The 15,212-nt window shown below is 42.3% G+C and overlaps 1 protein-coding gene across 1 annotated transcript in view; it reads right to left on the bottom strand.

Moving 5' to 3' along the window:
• Nucleotides 1-15,212, bottom strand: part of fbxo9 (F-box protein 9) — a 109,561-nt gene that overhangs the window by 15,933 nt on the left and 78,416 nt on the right. Inside the window, 2 exon segments of the mRNA XM_078541917.1 lie at nt 8,329-8,447; nt 9,054-9,168. Of these exon segments, the coding sequence (XP_078398043.1) occupies nt 8,329-8,447; nt 9,054-9,168 (234 nt within the window).

The following is a 15,212-nucleotide window of genomic DNA, read 5'->3' as shown; positions in this document are numbered from 1 at the left end:
TTCAGAAAAAGGCCCAGAAAGCTTAAGAACAGCTTGGTACAAGGGGCTGAAGTGCCAGATAATGAAAAAGTAATGGTATGAGAAAAGAAGCTCACGACTGGCGCCTACAGCAGAAAGCATGAGGACCAGCTCAAGAGAATGTACTGAGCATATAGTGCGCTACAAATACTTCTGTGTTACAATCCCCATTGAGACCAATGATTTTTAATAAGATATTTGAACTCACAGTGACCGCCTTAAAGGAATTGCACAACAAGATTTCAAGTTTTAAGACTTATATAACAAACTAAAAGCAACATTTGCTAAATACTACTCAGTTGGGCAACTAGCACTCAAAACCACAGAAAATATATCCCCCTTTTAACTTCTAACATGACCGAAAGCCCCATGCACAGATATACTTCACTGCCTGTTATCTGTAGGACTGCAGTTTTTACAGGAACCAATCCAATATCACTCCCAGCTCCCATTGTTTGCTTCCCTCAGCTTCATCAAGTCGTAGCACTGAGTAACCGTCAAAAGGTGCTTCTCCCAGTTTCCAGAAAAGCCCTGAACCGAATACCAGCAGTAAGGCCCACTCGGCAGCTCTTTCCCCTTTGGCCATGCTAGGACAAATCTTCCAGATTCCTCACATTGCCACGGGATGTGTCTCTTTAATCAGAGATTGCCTTCCCTCCAGCATTCTGCCTGGTAGTCTAGAAAGACATTCACCCTCCTCTCTGCTGACCACGCGAGCTGCAACCCTTTGTCTCTCTGTGCAACCTCCCTCCATCTCACTCTTTCTGTTCAAAATCTGAGAGACAGCAAGTCTGTCCACAGATAGCCCCAGCTACTCTTCTGCTTTTGCCTTTGTTTCAGGTGTGAACATTTTCACCTTGCTTTCAGTAACTCTTGACTTGTTTCCCTGCCACCTTCATAACTCATAACAGAATTCATGACTCTCTTCACTACCATATTTTACCTTGAATTAAAGAGACAGTCCCAAAATAATCATCTTATAAAACCTTGAATTCATAACAATAGATTTGATAGGAATGATGGCCAGAAGGAAACATCACAAAATAGATTTTTCTCATGGGCGTAGCACAATGCATTCAACCTCTGTAGACCAAGGGCCATGGTACTGCTAGGCAAAATTCCTGGAGAGTGAATCCCTCCTGCAACGCACAGGTGAATGCAACTTTCACTACAAGATGTATTCTTCCACTCTGGCAGAGTGGGTGGGTGAAACATTAGTATAATAGGGTGGATAATATACAAACTCCATTTGGAACTTCAGTGGTCTGGAGTTCTTCTCTGTCATTCCAAATGACAATCTCCCAAGATCAGAATGGGACTACAGACTAACAACCCTATTAAAGCAGCCCATAAATGGCTCTAGGCCTACCTTCTAGGTAGGCAGGCTATGTGATTCCCCGTCTCAGCCAAACCTTAGGGATAATCATATTATCCTAAATTACAAACAAAATGCAGTTCCCAATGTGTGAACAGCCATGCCAACAACCTTAAATGTCTCAAATTATTGTCCTGTGAGAAAATTGTAGAGTAACTTTGTAAAATATTTCATCCCGGATGTTGTTGAACTTCTTGAGTACTGTTGCAGCCACATTCTTCTAAGCAAAAAGAGATTATTCCATTTAACACTTGTGCCTTGTAGATGGTGGAAAGGCTTTAGAAAAGGTGGAAAGGAGTCAGAAGGTGAACTCACCGCAGAATTCCCAGCCTCTGACTTGCTCTCATTGCTACAGTACTTGACTGGCTGATCCAGTGGGAGTTTCAGTGATGGTAATGCAGTAATTGCTAAGCCCAGCATGAGTATAAAAGACAAGACTGAAGGGTTTACAACCATTTTCAGCCTGAAGTGCCAAGTGGATGACCCATCTTGGCCTGCATCCTGAGATCTCTACCATTACAGATGCCAGTCTTCAGCCAATTCACTCCACATAATAGGAACGCTATCTGGATACAGCAAAGGCAATGGACACCAACAATATTCGGGCTCTAGTGCTACAGAACTAGCTGTGTCTCTAGCCTCTAGTTCCAGTACAGCTGCAACATTGGCATCTACCCAACAAAATTAAAAATTGTACATGGTGTGTCCTGTTCACGAAATGCAGGGCAAATCCAACCTAGCCAATTACCCCTCCTTGAACCTACTATCAATTATTCAAAAAGTGATGGGAGGTGTTGTCAATAGTGCTATCAAGCTCCTCACCAATAACCTGCTCAACACACTAATGGTTGTTTGGGTTCCACCAGGACTTTAGGGGTACAGTACCACAATGATTTTGCTACAGGACTAGTATTACAGAGGCCTGGACTAATAATCCGATGACGAGAGTTCAAATTACATCACAGCAGATGGAGAATTTGACTGCACTGAATTAATTAAATAGTATCAGCAATGGTGACAATGAAACTACTAGGTTGTCATTAAAAACCCATCTGGTATAATAATGTCCTTTAGGAAAGGAAAGCTACCATCCTTACCTAGTCTAGCCTATACGTGACGATAGACTCACAGTAACATGATGAGTCTTGGCTGTCCTCTAAAATGGCCTAGCAAACCACTCAGCTGTGTAAATAAGGATGGACAATAAATGCTGGACTTGCCAGCAATGCACGCATCCCATGAATTAAAAATAAGGACCACTCGGTTCCAGACCTCATTACAGCCTTGGTTCAAACATGGTCAGAAGAGCTGATTCCATATGTGAAGTTAGAGTGACTGACCTTGGCATCAAGGCAGCATTTGACTGAGTGTGCGGCATCAAAGAGTCCTAGTAAAACTGAAGTTAATGGAATCAGGAGAAAAACTCTCCAATGACTGGGGGCACAACCATATCTAAGACAGATGGTTGTCGTTGTTGAAGGCCAATCATCTCAGCCCAGGGGCTGAGCTCCTCAGGGCAGTGTCTGAGGCCCAACCATCTTCTTCAATGTACCCTCCACCACAACATCAGAGTGATGATGTTCACTGATAACTGCAGCATTCAGTCACGTATGCAACTCAGGTTATGAAGCAGTCGGTGCGCATATGCAGCAAGACCTGGACAACATCCAGGCTTGGGCATAAGTGGCAAGTAACATTCACCTCACACAAGTGCCAGGCAATGACCATCTCTAATAAAAGAGGGTCTAACCACCCACCCTTGACATTCAACTGCATTACCATCTGAATCCCCCACTGGATCAGCCACTCAAATATTGTGGCAATAAAAACAAGTCAGAGATCAGCAATTCTCTGGTGAGTGACTGATCTTCTGACTCCCCAAATCCTTTCCACCATCTGGAAGACACAAGTCAGGAGTGTTGAATGGAATATTCTCCACTTGCCTAGGTGAGTGCAAATCCAACAACAATCATTAGGTTCAACAACAGCGAGGAAGAAGCAGGCTGCTTGATTGGCACCTCATCCAACTGCTTAAATATTTACTCTCTCCACCACCAGTGCAATGTGACTGCAGTGTACATTATCTATAAGGTGCACGGCAGCAACTCACCCAGACTTCTATGACAGCAACTCCTACTGTCACGAAACTACCAGATTTTTCATATTATTATTGTCGGGTATGTAAAGTAGGCTTATGTTTGTGGGTGTGTGTGTGGATGGTTCTGTCTGTGTGGCTGATTTAATTGAATTAGAGTTGGATAGACTGCAAGGTCAAAGTTATCAAAAAAGAGTTAGGTGTAAAAAGGGTATTTGAAATGCTAATGAGTTAGCTAAGGTAAAGTTAGTAGATAGGATGTGAATGAAATTTGTATTTTAAGATAAGTGGGAGGTGCCTGGTTTTCAAAGAAACATGACAAAGTTTTACAACTGACAGGATAAAGGAGGGCAAGGCTATTACGTTTATTTTTCTCCAAAAGGAAAAGGCCATATTGACAACATGAAAGATTTTTATATTATGGGAAAAGTAAATTCCAAAGGCACATGGAAACAATGGGATCTACAGATTAAAGAGGAAGGAATATATTTAAAGAAGGATGGAATATTGTATCGGGGTGGCCGTATAAGAGCTAAAAGATACACCTTGTGAAACAGACTTAGGGGAGATTTTCTCCCCGTTGGGCAGGCCGGTCAGGAGTGGGCGCGGGCATGCGTGCCGCCATTTTGCGCGGGCGGGCCTATTAAGGCCTGCCCAGTGTGATGCATACCCAGAAGCGCTCAGCATTACCTGTGTGGGTGGGGGGAGGGGGGAGAGTCAGGGCCTGCGCTCTTTCGCACATGCGCACGAAAGAAGGCAGGAATCTCTCTGTGGCACAGAGCTGCCTCAGAGAAATTAATTTAATTATGAAGCATTGAAAAAAGAGAAAATAAAATTATCCAGACATGTCCCCTCATGTGACAGTGTCACATGAGCTGGAACATGTTTATGAATTTTGATAAAAATGCTTATTTCATTAATAAATCCTTGATAGCTCGATGGGCACGCAGCCGACTCCGGGATGCACGCCTGAAGTCACCACGCGTCATTTTATGCGTCGGCGTGGGGGGGCAGGCCAGAAGATTCTGCCCTTGAGGAAACAGCCTCGAGTCGCGTTGCAAAAGTCTGCTGTTCCAGCAACCAAAGTTGTGTTAAAAAGCCGTTGGAATTCCACCGTTAAGTGGGTGCTGTGGTAACCTTGTTGGATTGCCTCTACATTTAAAATCTATTTTGGACTGTTGCCTTAAAGGGGGTGTGTAGTTGGGTGTCAAGTTAATTAGGAATTTTGGGATTTGTTACAATATTAAGTAACAGTGTAACTATAATCTTGTGTATGTTTCATTCCTTTCTTTTGTTAATAAATGTCTTAATTTAATTTTTAAAATCTCTAAAGGTGTTAGTGGACTCATTACTTCTGAGTTCAAGGCACAAACCTTCTCGTAATAAATACAAACCGCAAAAGCATTGTGATAGCATGGCCAAATTTCCCTTGTGGATTTGGTCAGGCTGGCAAATACCACCTACCATATCATAACACTACACCCATGGCCTCTACCACATAGAAGGACAAGGGCAGCAGATGCATAGAGACACTGCCAGCACCTTGAAATAACACATCATCCTGACTTGGAAATATATTGTCATTCCTTCATTGTTGCTAGGTCAAAATCATGGAATTTCTAACAACGCTGTGGGTGTACTCTCACCACATGGTCTGGAGCAGTTTGAGAAGGTGGCTCACCACCACCTTCTCAAGGGATAGGAAGTATATGCTGGTCTTGCCAGTGCATACACATTCCATGAATGAATAAATTTCAAAAAAATCAAAACGAAAAACATTTGTCTTTTAATCAGCACCTTTACAGGTGCACTGCATCACGCCATGAGAAGACTTCAGCTTCCCATACCCTATATAGTTATTTATGCTTCACCTAATCAGATCTTTTCTACATCAGACAGCATTCATGCCAATTTGAATTAAAGTGAATAAGGATAACTCAGCTTCCCCTATGGTTCAGCTGATTAAGGCTGCAGGTAGCTGAGGTAGATGTTTGTAAAATCCAGATTCAATCCGTGCTGAATTAGCCAATTCAGTGGGGGGATGGTACAGGAACTTAAGTTTCCCTCAGTGACCTTGGATTAGGAATGGAAAAATCAGTCAGGATGGGAGCCCCCAAATTTTATTCAACAACTGTAGCTGGAATTGTACATCAAAACATTACATTATGTGGCTAAAAGCTACTGCGGATGCTGGAAATCCAAAACAAAAACAGAATTACCTGGAAAAACTCAGCAAGTCTGGCAGCATCGGCGGAGAAGAAATCAGTTAACGTTTCGAGCCTTCATGGCCCTTCGGCAGAACTGGAGCATAGTTAGAAGGGAGAAATATAAATTGGTTTAAGGTGGTTGGGGGGGGGGGGGGGGGGGGAAAGAGACACATTGAGGGTGTGGTGTGATGATTGTGGAGATGAGCAGGTAATCAAAAGATGTCACAGACAAAAGGGTCAAAGAGGTGTTGAAGGTGGTGGTCTTTGTCTGAGAAAAGTGCTAATTAAGAATGGAAGACAGGATATTCAAAGTACAGCTCTAGTGGGGGTGGGGTGGAAAGACTAAAGGTTTTAGTTTTAGATTTAAAAATAATGGAAATAGGTGGGGAAAGAAGAATCTATATAAATTATTGAAAAAAAAAAGTGGGGGGGGGGATAAGAAACGGGGTGGGGATGGGGGGAGGGGGAGTTTAAGATCCAACTTTAGATCTTAAACTCCCCTCCCCCCATCCCCACCCCGTTTCTTTCCCCCACCCCCGCTTTTTTTTTCAATAATTTATATAGATTCTTCTTTCCCCACCTATTTCCATTATTTTTAAATCTAAAACTAAAACCTTTAGTCTTTCCACCCCACCCCCACTAGAGCTGTACTTTGAATATCCTGTCTTCCATTCTTAATTAGCACTTTTCTCAGACAAAGACCACCACCTTCAACACCTCTTTGACCCTTTTGTCTGTGACATCTTTTGATTATCTGCTCATCTCCACAATCATCACACCACACCCTCAATGTGTCTCTTCGCCCCCCCCCCACCCACCTTAAACCAATTTATATTTCTCCCTTCTAACTATGCTCCAGTTCTGCCGAAGGGCCATGAAGGCTCGAAACGTTAACTGATTTCTTCTCCGCCGATGCTGCCAGACTTGCTGAGTTTTTCCAGGTAATTCTGTTTTACATTATGTGGCTCGGCTGTTGCGCCCCTCCATGATGACCGATCAGACCACAGGATGTCAACACCTTTAAGGGAAGTGAGTGGGAGGGGAGAAAGAGGAAAGACATCTTTTTGAACATTTAAATAAAATGAAAGACCTGATTTATAAAAATTCTTTTTCAAACCTGACATTCACATTTTTAGTAAATTCAGTACAGATCAGAATTAACATTCTATATTTTCTGATGTGGGTATTGTATTTGTGGATTCTTTCAGTTATACCTTTGTTAAACACTGGAACGTTTACATTAAGGTATGTAACACCATTTTTGACACATTGAAAAGAGATGTCAGGCATACAGCACACCTGGAGCTTCCTATTGTTGTACATGCCACAATTTGGCACTGACATTTCTGAAATTAAAACTTGAAACTATTAATGGGATTGTACTTCACATTCTGGAATGTTTTTTGTAACACATTTATTTTTTTCTCTTCCCCTACTTATGGTTTCCCTCCACCACAGACTGACTAAGGAACAGGTTAGCAATCTATACCAAGGTCTTTGACAATGTCATTAATTAGATGTTATTGTATTTTATCTCCATCTTACTGGGCTCCACTTTGCTTTTCGGAGAAAATGAAAGCAATGGCTGACAGTCAGTTGTGGGGAGAATGAGCCAGTCTGCAAGAGACAACAAATCTGCCTATGACATATACACCCACAATGATGTTAGGAAGAAAGTTCCAGGATTTTGACCTCGCAACAGTGAAGCAATGATGATATAGTTCCAAGTCAGGATGGTACGTGGCTCGGAGGGGAAGTTGACGGTTGTGGTGTTCCCATGCATCTGATGTCCTTGTCCTTCTAGGTGGTACAGGCCACGGGTTTGGAAGGTGCAGTCGAAGGGGCCTTGGTGAATTGCTGAAGTGCATTTGTAGATGGTACACATGGCTGCCACTGCGTTGGTGGTGGAAGGAGTGAAGCAAGATTTGGTGATTTAATATCATTGTCGATCATTGGAGAACGTGCGAGGAATGAACAGCAGAAATTTTATATTTTCAGTATTTACAATTTTAAAACAAATTGGGGTTCAATACTTTAGGTTATTAATAAAAACTAAATTCTTGAAACCATGCAAATTATTTCATAATAGTTTGTAGTACTTTGATAAGCTTCATATAATTATATACCAAACAGATTTTTGAGATCATGAACTGGATGCAGTAAATATGTAGTCGAGAAACAGTAACTTTGAATGCCAAAAAAAAAATCAGAATATAGAAAAAAGGAAGGTGAAGCTATACTGTTAGAAAACTTTTCATGATTCCTCTAAATGACAATATATTTCTACATACACTCTTATGGAAATTAATTTTAATATCATCCTTTGTGAAATGTATGTCACTACCAATGATTCTATAACAATCTAGAGCAAATACGTACCAAAAATTCTACAAAAATTAACATGTTAACAAAATTTGCAAATAATCTTGAGATGTTCCATGTGCCATATTTTATAAATAACTGAATGGGTTTCAAAAAGCTCAACTGTTGCAAATTTCACAGTTACATGGTCAGACACCAATACCAAATAAATCAGTACCACCAAAGCAAGTGAAAGATTCTTCCACAGGTAGTTTAGTTATATAATTTACACAACACAATGTTAAAATTTAGGTTGCTCATTATCAACTCACCATCAAAACGGACATGAGGTCTTTCTAGAAACATCTGTCTCCAGGAAGTGTAGAGGACCAAGCTACTGCATGCTCTACCCCATACCTTCAGGCAGGCCAAGCGCCAGATTTCAGGATCTCTGACAAAGAGAAATGAATAAAATGAAACTGGTGAGAAGAAAATGCTCGAGTCACTAAATACGTACACATTTGTCCACTCACTACTTCCCTCAGCAGCAAAGGCTCCAAACACATTTTCCATTTGATTTACTTGTACTTCTGTCAATCTAATTTGGCAGTTTATCAAGCATCTGAAATGCCTGTAACCATGGTAACTATTTAGATCTCCAATTTAATTCCCCTTCCCACTATACAACCGGTACCTATGCTGCTCCAACCAAGCCTCATGAGCAGTATCTCATACTTACGCTAGGCAATTTGAACATATCTGATCTGAAACATGGATAAAGATTATGAAAGGGAACTTAGCCCACGGTAGATGATACTAAATGCAGTGACACTCGTGCAACTTGGGTGAGATTAGCCAACTCAACACAGATCAAGAACTTAACCCAAAACTTTTGTAATCTGCATGGTTGCCACATTATACGGCATGATTAGACACCAAGCTTACCTATTAATTTCCTTGAAGAATCGTACAAGAAAAATTTGAAATATTATCATTTTTCTGATTGAATGAAGAAAGAATGAGCCTTTGATGCACGTTACTCATTCATAAATGATACCTTGCACAAATGTAAAATGCACGGCAGACCATGGACAATTGTTCTAAAGATCGTAAGTCCAAATCACTTGACACAACCCATCGAAAAATGTACATGAGGACTTCAAAAGGGAGCTCTGTAAAACAATAAACCAATATATTAAAAATGAGAAGGAAACATACCCAATGTAGTCACTATTTTCTGCTTAGATTATAACTAATCAATTTGAAAAATTGGATCAAGACTACATATTTCCTTATTCCAAAGGCAGGATTAAATATAGAATGCATTAAGTCTGCTATTTTGAAATGTGGGAATGGATAGTAAGCAAAATACTCTACAAACTGCTGTAATAACTGGAACTTCATTTCAAGGTTGCTTTATTGCTTTACATCAATGATTTAAGATGTTGGTCCTATTTCATTAGAATGCAATTAACAACCTGTAAGAAAATGTAGACAAAAGTAAATAATGAATAGTTGAAAAAAATGTGAGGCATTAATGCAGAATGAAATATAATGAGCACAAGGGCACAGTAAAAAGACCATGTAGTAAAAGTAGATTTATTTATTTCATTGTCGAGGCAATGTGATGAAGCGAATATCAAGCTAATACAATGCAGAGACACATAATTAGAACATTAAATTTCAAGAAAATAGATGTTATTCTAAGGCTTTATGATTCACTGCTCTTGCAACACTTCAAGTACTTTATTTATGATGTGGGCAACATTGGCAAGACCACATTGATTGCCTACCCAAGAGGGCCTTCTTGAACTGCTGCAGTTTTGCAGTGGTCCATATGATGAAGTTAGATAGGAAATTCCAGGTTTATTGCCCAGTGACAATGAAAGAATCATAAAAGGGATATACACTGACAAACATGCAGTGATGAGCAGCAAGCTTGATTCCAGCTGTGCAGAAAGAATAGGGAAGCTTTAAGCCCTACAGTCTACAGTAGCGGTATATAAATGTGTAAAATCAGGGTGTACGAAATATCAAATATTGTGGATAAAGTAAACATAGAATATCACATGAATAAATTAAGCTTGTAGAAATAGAGGGCATTTCGGTGAGTAACACATTTAAAATAGGTTTCTTTTTACTTAAAGATGGTAAAATTTGAAATTATCTGTGAGACAATAATGCATCAAAGTTTGCTAATGATACCAAGCTAGGTGGGAAGGTAAGCTGTGGGGAGGACAAAGAGGGGCTGCACAGAGATCTAGACAGGTTAAGGGAGTGGGCAACAAGATGGCAGATGGAATATGATCTAGGGAAGTGTGAAGTTATTCACTTTGGTTGCGTGAACAGAAAAGCAGAATTTTTTTTAAAAAGGTGTAAAACTTGTAAGCATTGATGTTCAAAGAGATTTGGGTGTGCTTGTACAAAGAAGGCAGAAAGTTAGCACGCAGGTGCAGCAAGCAATTCGGAAGGCAAATGGCATATTGGCCTTTATTGTAAGGGTATTGGAGAACAAGAATAAATAAATCTTGCTGCAATTGTACAGGGTTTTGGCGAGGCCACATCTGGAATACTGTGTGCAGTTTTGGTCTCCACATTTAAGAAAGGTATACTTTCATTGGAGGCAGTGCATGAAGGTCCACTAAATTGGTCCCTGGGATGAGGGAGTCGTCCTATGATGTGGGGCTAAGTAAATTAGGCTTATATTCTCTGGAGTTTAGAAGAATGAGAGGCGATCTCAATTAAACCTACAAAATGTCTACTACATACGCTGCTCCCAATGCGGTTTCCTCTACATTGGAGAGACCAAATGCAGACTGGGTGGCCGCTTTGCGGAACACCTTCGGTCTTTCCGCAAGCATGACCCAGACCTTCCTGTCGCTTGCCATTTCAACACACCACCCTGCTCTCATGCCCACATGTCCGTCCTTGGCCTGGTGCAATGTTCCAGTGAAGCTCAACGCAAACTGGAGGAACAGCACCTCATCTTCCAACAAGGTACTTTACAGCCTTCCGGACTGAATATTGAGTTCAACAACTTTAGATCATGAACTCTCTCCTCCATCCCCACCCCTTTTCCAATAATTTATATATATTTTTCTTTTCCCACCTATTTCCATTATTTTAAAATTTATTTCCATCCATTGTTTTATCGCTACCTTTTAGCCTATTTCGATTCCCCCCCCACCCCACCCCCACTAGGGCTATCTGTACCTTGCTCGTCCTGCTTTCTACCCTTAATGTCCCCTTTAGCACATTCCTTAGATAATATCACCACCGTCAACACCTCTTTGTTCTTTTGTCTATGACATCTTTTGGTAATCTCCACCTATCACTGGCCCTCTATCCAGCTCTACCTGTCCCAGCCCCCCTCTTATGGCTTATATTTCACCTCTTTTCTATTTTTCCTTATTTCTGATGAAGAGTCATTCAGACTCAAAACATTAACTGTGTTCCTCTCCGCAGATGCTGTCAGACCTGCTGAGTTTTTCCAGGTATTTTTGTTTTTGTTCTAAAATTCTGAAGGGGTTTGGATAGGGTAGATGCTGAGAGGGTTTTTCCACTGGTGGGGGAGCCTAAAACATGGAGGCACAATGTCAGGATAAGGGGCCGATCATTTAGGACTGAGATAAGGAGAAATTACTTTACTCAAAGGGTTGCAAATCTCTGGAATTCCCTACCACAGAGGGTTGTTGATGCTCCGTTGTTGAATATATTTAAGGCTGGGATAAACAGAGTTTTGGTCTGTCAGGGATTTAAGGGATATGGGGAGTGGATGGGATAATGGAGTTGAAGCCCAAGATCAGCCATTATCGTAATTAATGGTGGTGCAGGCTCAATGGGCCATATAATCTACTCTTGATCCTATTTCTTGTGTTCTTATGCCAGGCAAAGTAATAAAGTGAAGGCACATTCAAAATATGACTCGTTGCTAGGAAGAGGTAGGAAGGGTTCTATAACTCCACATCTGATGGGCCAAAAGCCTTTTCTTACCTTCAACCATATCCAAGCACATTTCTTAAAAATCAGAGAAAATGAGAGGAAAACGTGCACTACTCATTAAGTGCTCAATACATCAACATAGCGTTATTCATGGCAGCAATATCTACAAGTTGTAAAACCTCCTGGCCCCAGTCAGTGCACAATTTTTTCATTCTGACACGGATCCCGTAAGAACCTTCTGTGTACTGATGACATGGCGAAACAGAAACAAGATGCGGCTTCTCTTTGGAGTCAAGGGCCAAATCAAAACCTATGCTAAAGGATTCCAGAAGTACATTTCCTGTGGTTTGAACATGCTCTTACAAAATGTACTAAGGGAACTACACTGCCTCTTTTAGTTAAGTAATTTGCTCATACTCTGTGCTTTCTCAAAAATGTAATCTAGCCAAAACTATAGCAGAAGATGGCACCAGCTGTTAGTCTATATAGTCAGTCACACCACATGCTTGATTGAACCTGTCAAGTTAATCTTGTCAAAGATCTAAATGTCGTCATGAAATTCAGGTTAGTCTAGCTTTTGAAATAATTCCTAGTTCAATGTTGATAAAATAAACAATGATGTTATCATATTAATGCAAGCAGTTCGTACCTCTAAATCTCTTATTACTCTAAATATATCAGGTTTCTATCTGGAAAGTTATGTTTGAATTATGTCAAAAACACTAAACAATGATGTTGCAACATATTAAGGACAAGAAAGGTTAAGACCAGCTTAGGAGAAATATGCAAATTTTATAGTGAAAGCCCAGTTCTTAAATGCTTCATTTTTACATTAAAACTATTTAACTTCATTATTAATTACTGAGCTATAAAAGGAAGATCTATCTTTGAAGTAGACATTATTCGTTAAATTAAAAGGTATCTATTACAGCAAGCTGGCACCAGCATTGTTCACTGGGGAGAATCAAGGAAGAGATCACCCTCCCCATCCCCTGCACCCTACCCCCAAAACCCTTTACAACTTTTAATGCTATGACACTGGGAATATTGCACAAATCTTTTGTCCTCTCCCAACATATAACTCACCTCCTAACTCCACAAAGCTTGTCCACCAACTACAAGACACAAGTCAGGAGTGTATTGGAAAACTCTCCACTTGCCTGGATGTGTGCAGCTCCAACAACACTCAAGAAGCTTGACAGCATCCAGGACAAAGCAGCCTGTTTGATTAATATCCCATCCACAAACATTCACTCCCTTCACCACTGGCACACAATGGCAGCAGTGTGTTTCATTTACAAGACGCACTGCAGGAACTCACCAAGCCTCCTTAGACAGCGCCTTCCAAACCCATGACCACTACCATCTAGAAGGGCAAGAGCAGCAGATACATGGGAACACCACCACCTGGAAGTTTCCCTCCAAGTCACTCACTATCCTGATTTGGAAATATTTTGTCGTTCCTTCACTGTCACTGGGTCAAAATCCTGGAGCCCCCTCCCTAAAAACACTGGGTGCACCAACACCACAGGGACTGTAGTGGTTCAAGGCGGCAGCTCACTACCACCAAGGGCAATTAGGGATGGGCAATAAATGCTGGCTTAGTCAGCGACGCCTGCATCCCATGAATGAATATAAAAAAAAAGCATAAGATTGGACTCGGAAAAATATGTCCTTCGTGAAATGGAAAGGATCCTTAGTGGGGATGGATGAATGGAAACACTGAGTGACATATATTTTTCACTTGGAAGAATGAAGGTAATAATTATCTTTTGTTGCAATTCTATGGGCAGGATTTTCCTGTTGGCGTGTGGGGATGGGCCCCGCACGTCCGCGTGTAAAATTACGCACAGTGACGTCAGGCATGCGTCAGACGTCACCGTGCGCCATCGCGATATTTCATTGGGCGGGTGCTCGATGATATCCGCTGTGCGTCCGCCATTAATTAACGAGCCACTTAAGGTCCTTGATTCACCAATCGACGCCGATATTTTGGTGCCTGTGCAATCTTCGGGTCGGTGCACGGGCGCAATGGGCAGGCAGGTAGGACACATTTGTATAAACCTCATCCACGGGCGGGATATGAGGGTTCCCTGGGGTTGCGGGTGTGTTCTCTCAAGTATTGATTTTTCAAAGTTATTGAAACTTGCCTGTGTGATCTGCAATACTTCAAAATGCATACCAGCTGCTTTGTCTGGACTCTTAACCTTCAGGTCAGCACTCAAAAGAATCTTTTTTGGGCCTGCAGGTTTCAGGGAGCCTTCCCTTTGCCTAGGAATGGGAGCTGAACTTTCCACTGGAGGCACCTCCTCTGAGGAGGAAGGGAAGGCTAGAAGGGGGAGGAAACCAGGAGTGCACATTCAGCCTCCAGGGGAGCCACCTTTGGGAGGACAGGCACAGGCATAAGAGGTGCAGGGCCAAGAGGTAGTCCAAGGTGGAAGGGGCCGCAGAAGACGCCACTATCCTGCTGCCAGGGTATACAGGCGGCGAAGCAGCTACCTCAATATGTCTGAGGTGCAGTGTCGACGGAGGCGCCGACTCTCAAGGGAGACAGTCAACTGTATTTGTCAGATGATAGGGCCTGAGATCTCCCCTAACTCTGTGGGCGGACACCCCATGCCAGCAGCTCTGAAGGTCACAGTTGCCCTCACCTTCTATGCCTCTGGCTCCTTTCAGGGGTCAGTGGGTGATCTTTGCGGTGTCTCCCAATCAGCTGCCCACACTTGTGTCAAGCAGGTTACAGACGCTCTGTTTAGGCGTGCATTGACCTTCATCCACTTTCGTTGGGACCTGGCAAGTCAGACACAGCAAGCCAGAGGCTTCACGGCCATTGCTCTCTTCCCCCGCGTCCAGGGTGCTATAGGTTGCACACATGTGGCCATCAAGGCGCCAGCAGGTGAGCCCGGTGCCTTCATCAACAGGAAGGGCTTCCACTCCATGAACGTGCAGATAGTGTGTAACCGCAGGATGCCGATTTTACAAGTCTGTGCAAGGTACCCAGGCAGCTCCCACGACGCCTACATCCTCAGACACTCCCAGGTGCCAGGGCTCTTCAGTGCTCCGGCTCAGCTGGATGAATAGCAGCTGGGTGACATGGGCTATCCACTCAGAAGGTGGCTCATGACGCCTCTCTGCCATCCAAGAACAGAGGCTGAGCAGCAGTACAATAGGAGCCACACCTCCACAAGGGCCGTGGTGGAAAGAACCATCGGTCTTCTCAAGATGTGCTTCAGATGCCTGGACTGCTCAGGTGGCGCACTCCAGTACCCCCCTG

The sequence above is a fragment of the Cetorhinus maximus genome, chromosome 5 (assembly GCF_964194155.1).
Source record: "Cetorhinus maximus chromosome 5, sCetMax3.hap1.1, whole genome shotgun sequence".
NCBI classification, from domain to species: Eukaryota; Metazoa; Chordata; class Chondrichthyes; order Lamniformes; family Cetorhinidae; genus Cetorhinus; species Cetorhinus maximus.
This window is presented reverse-complemented; position numbering and strand designations above follow the sequence as displayed.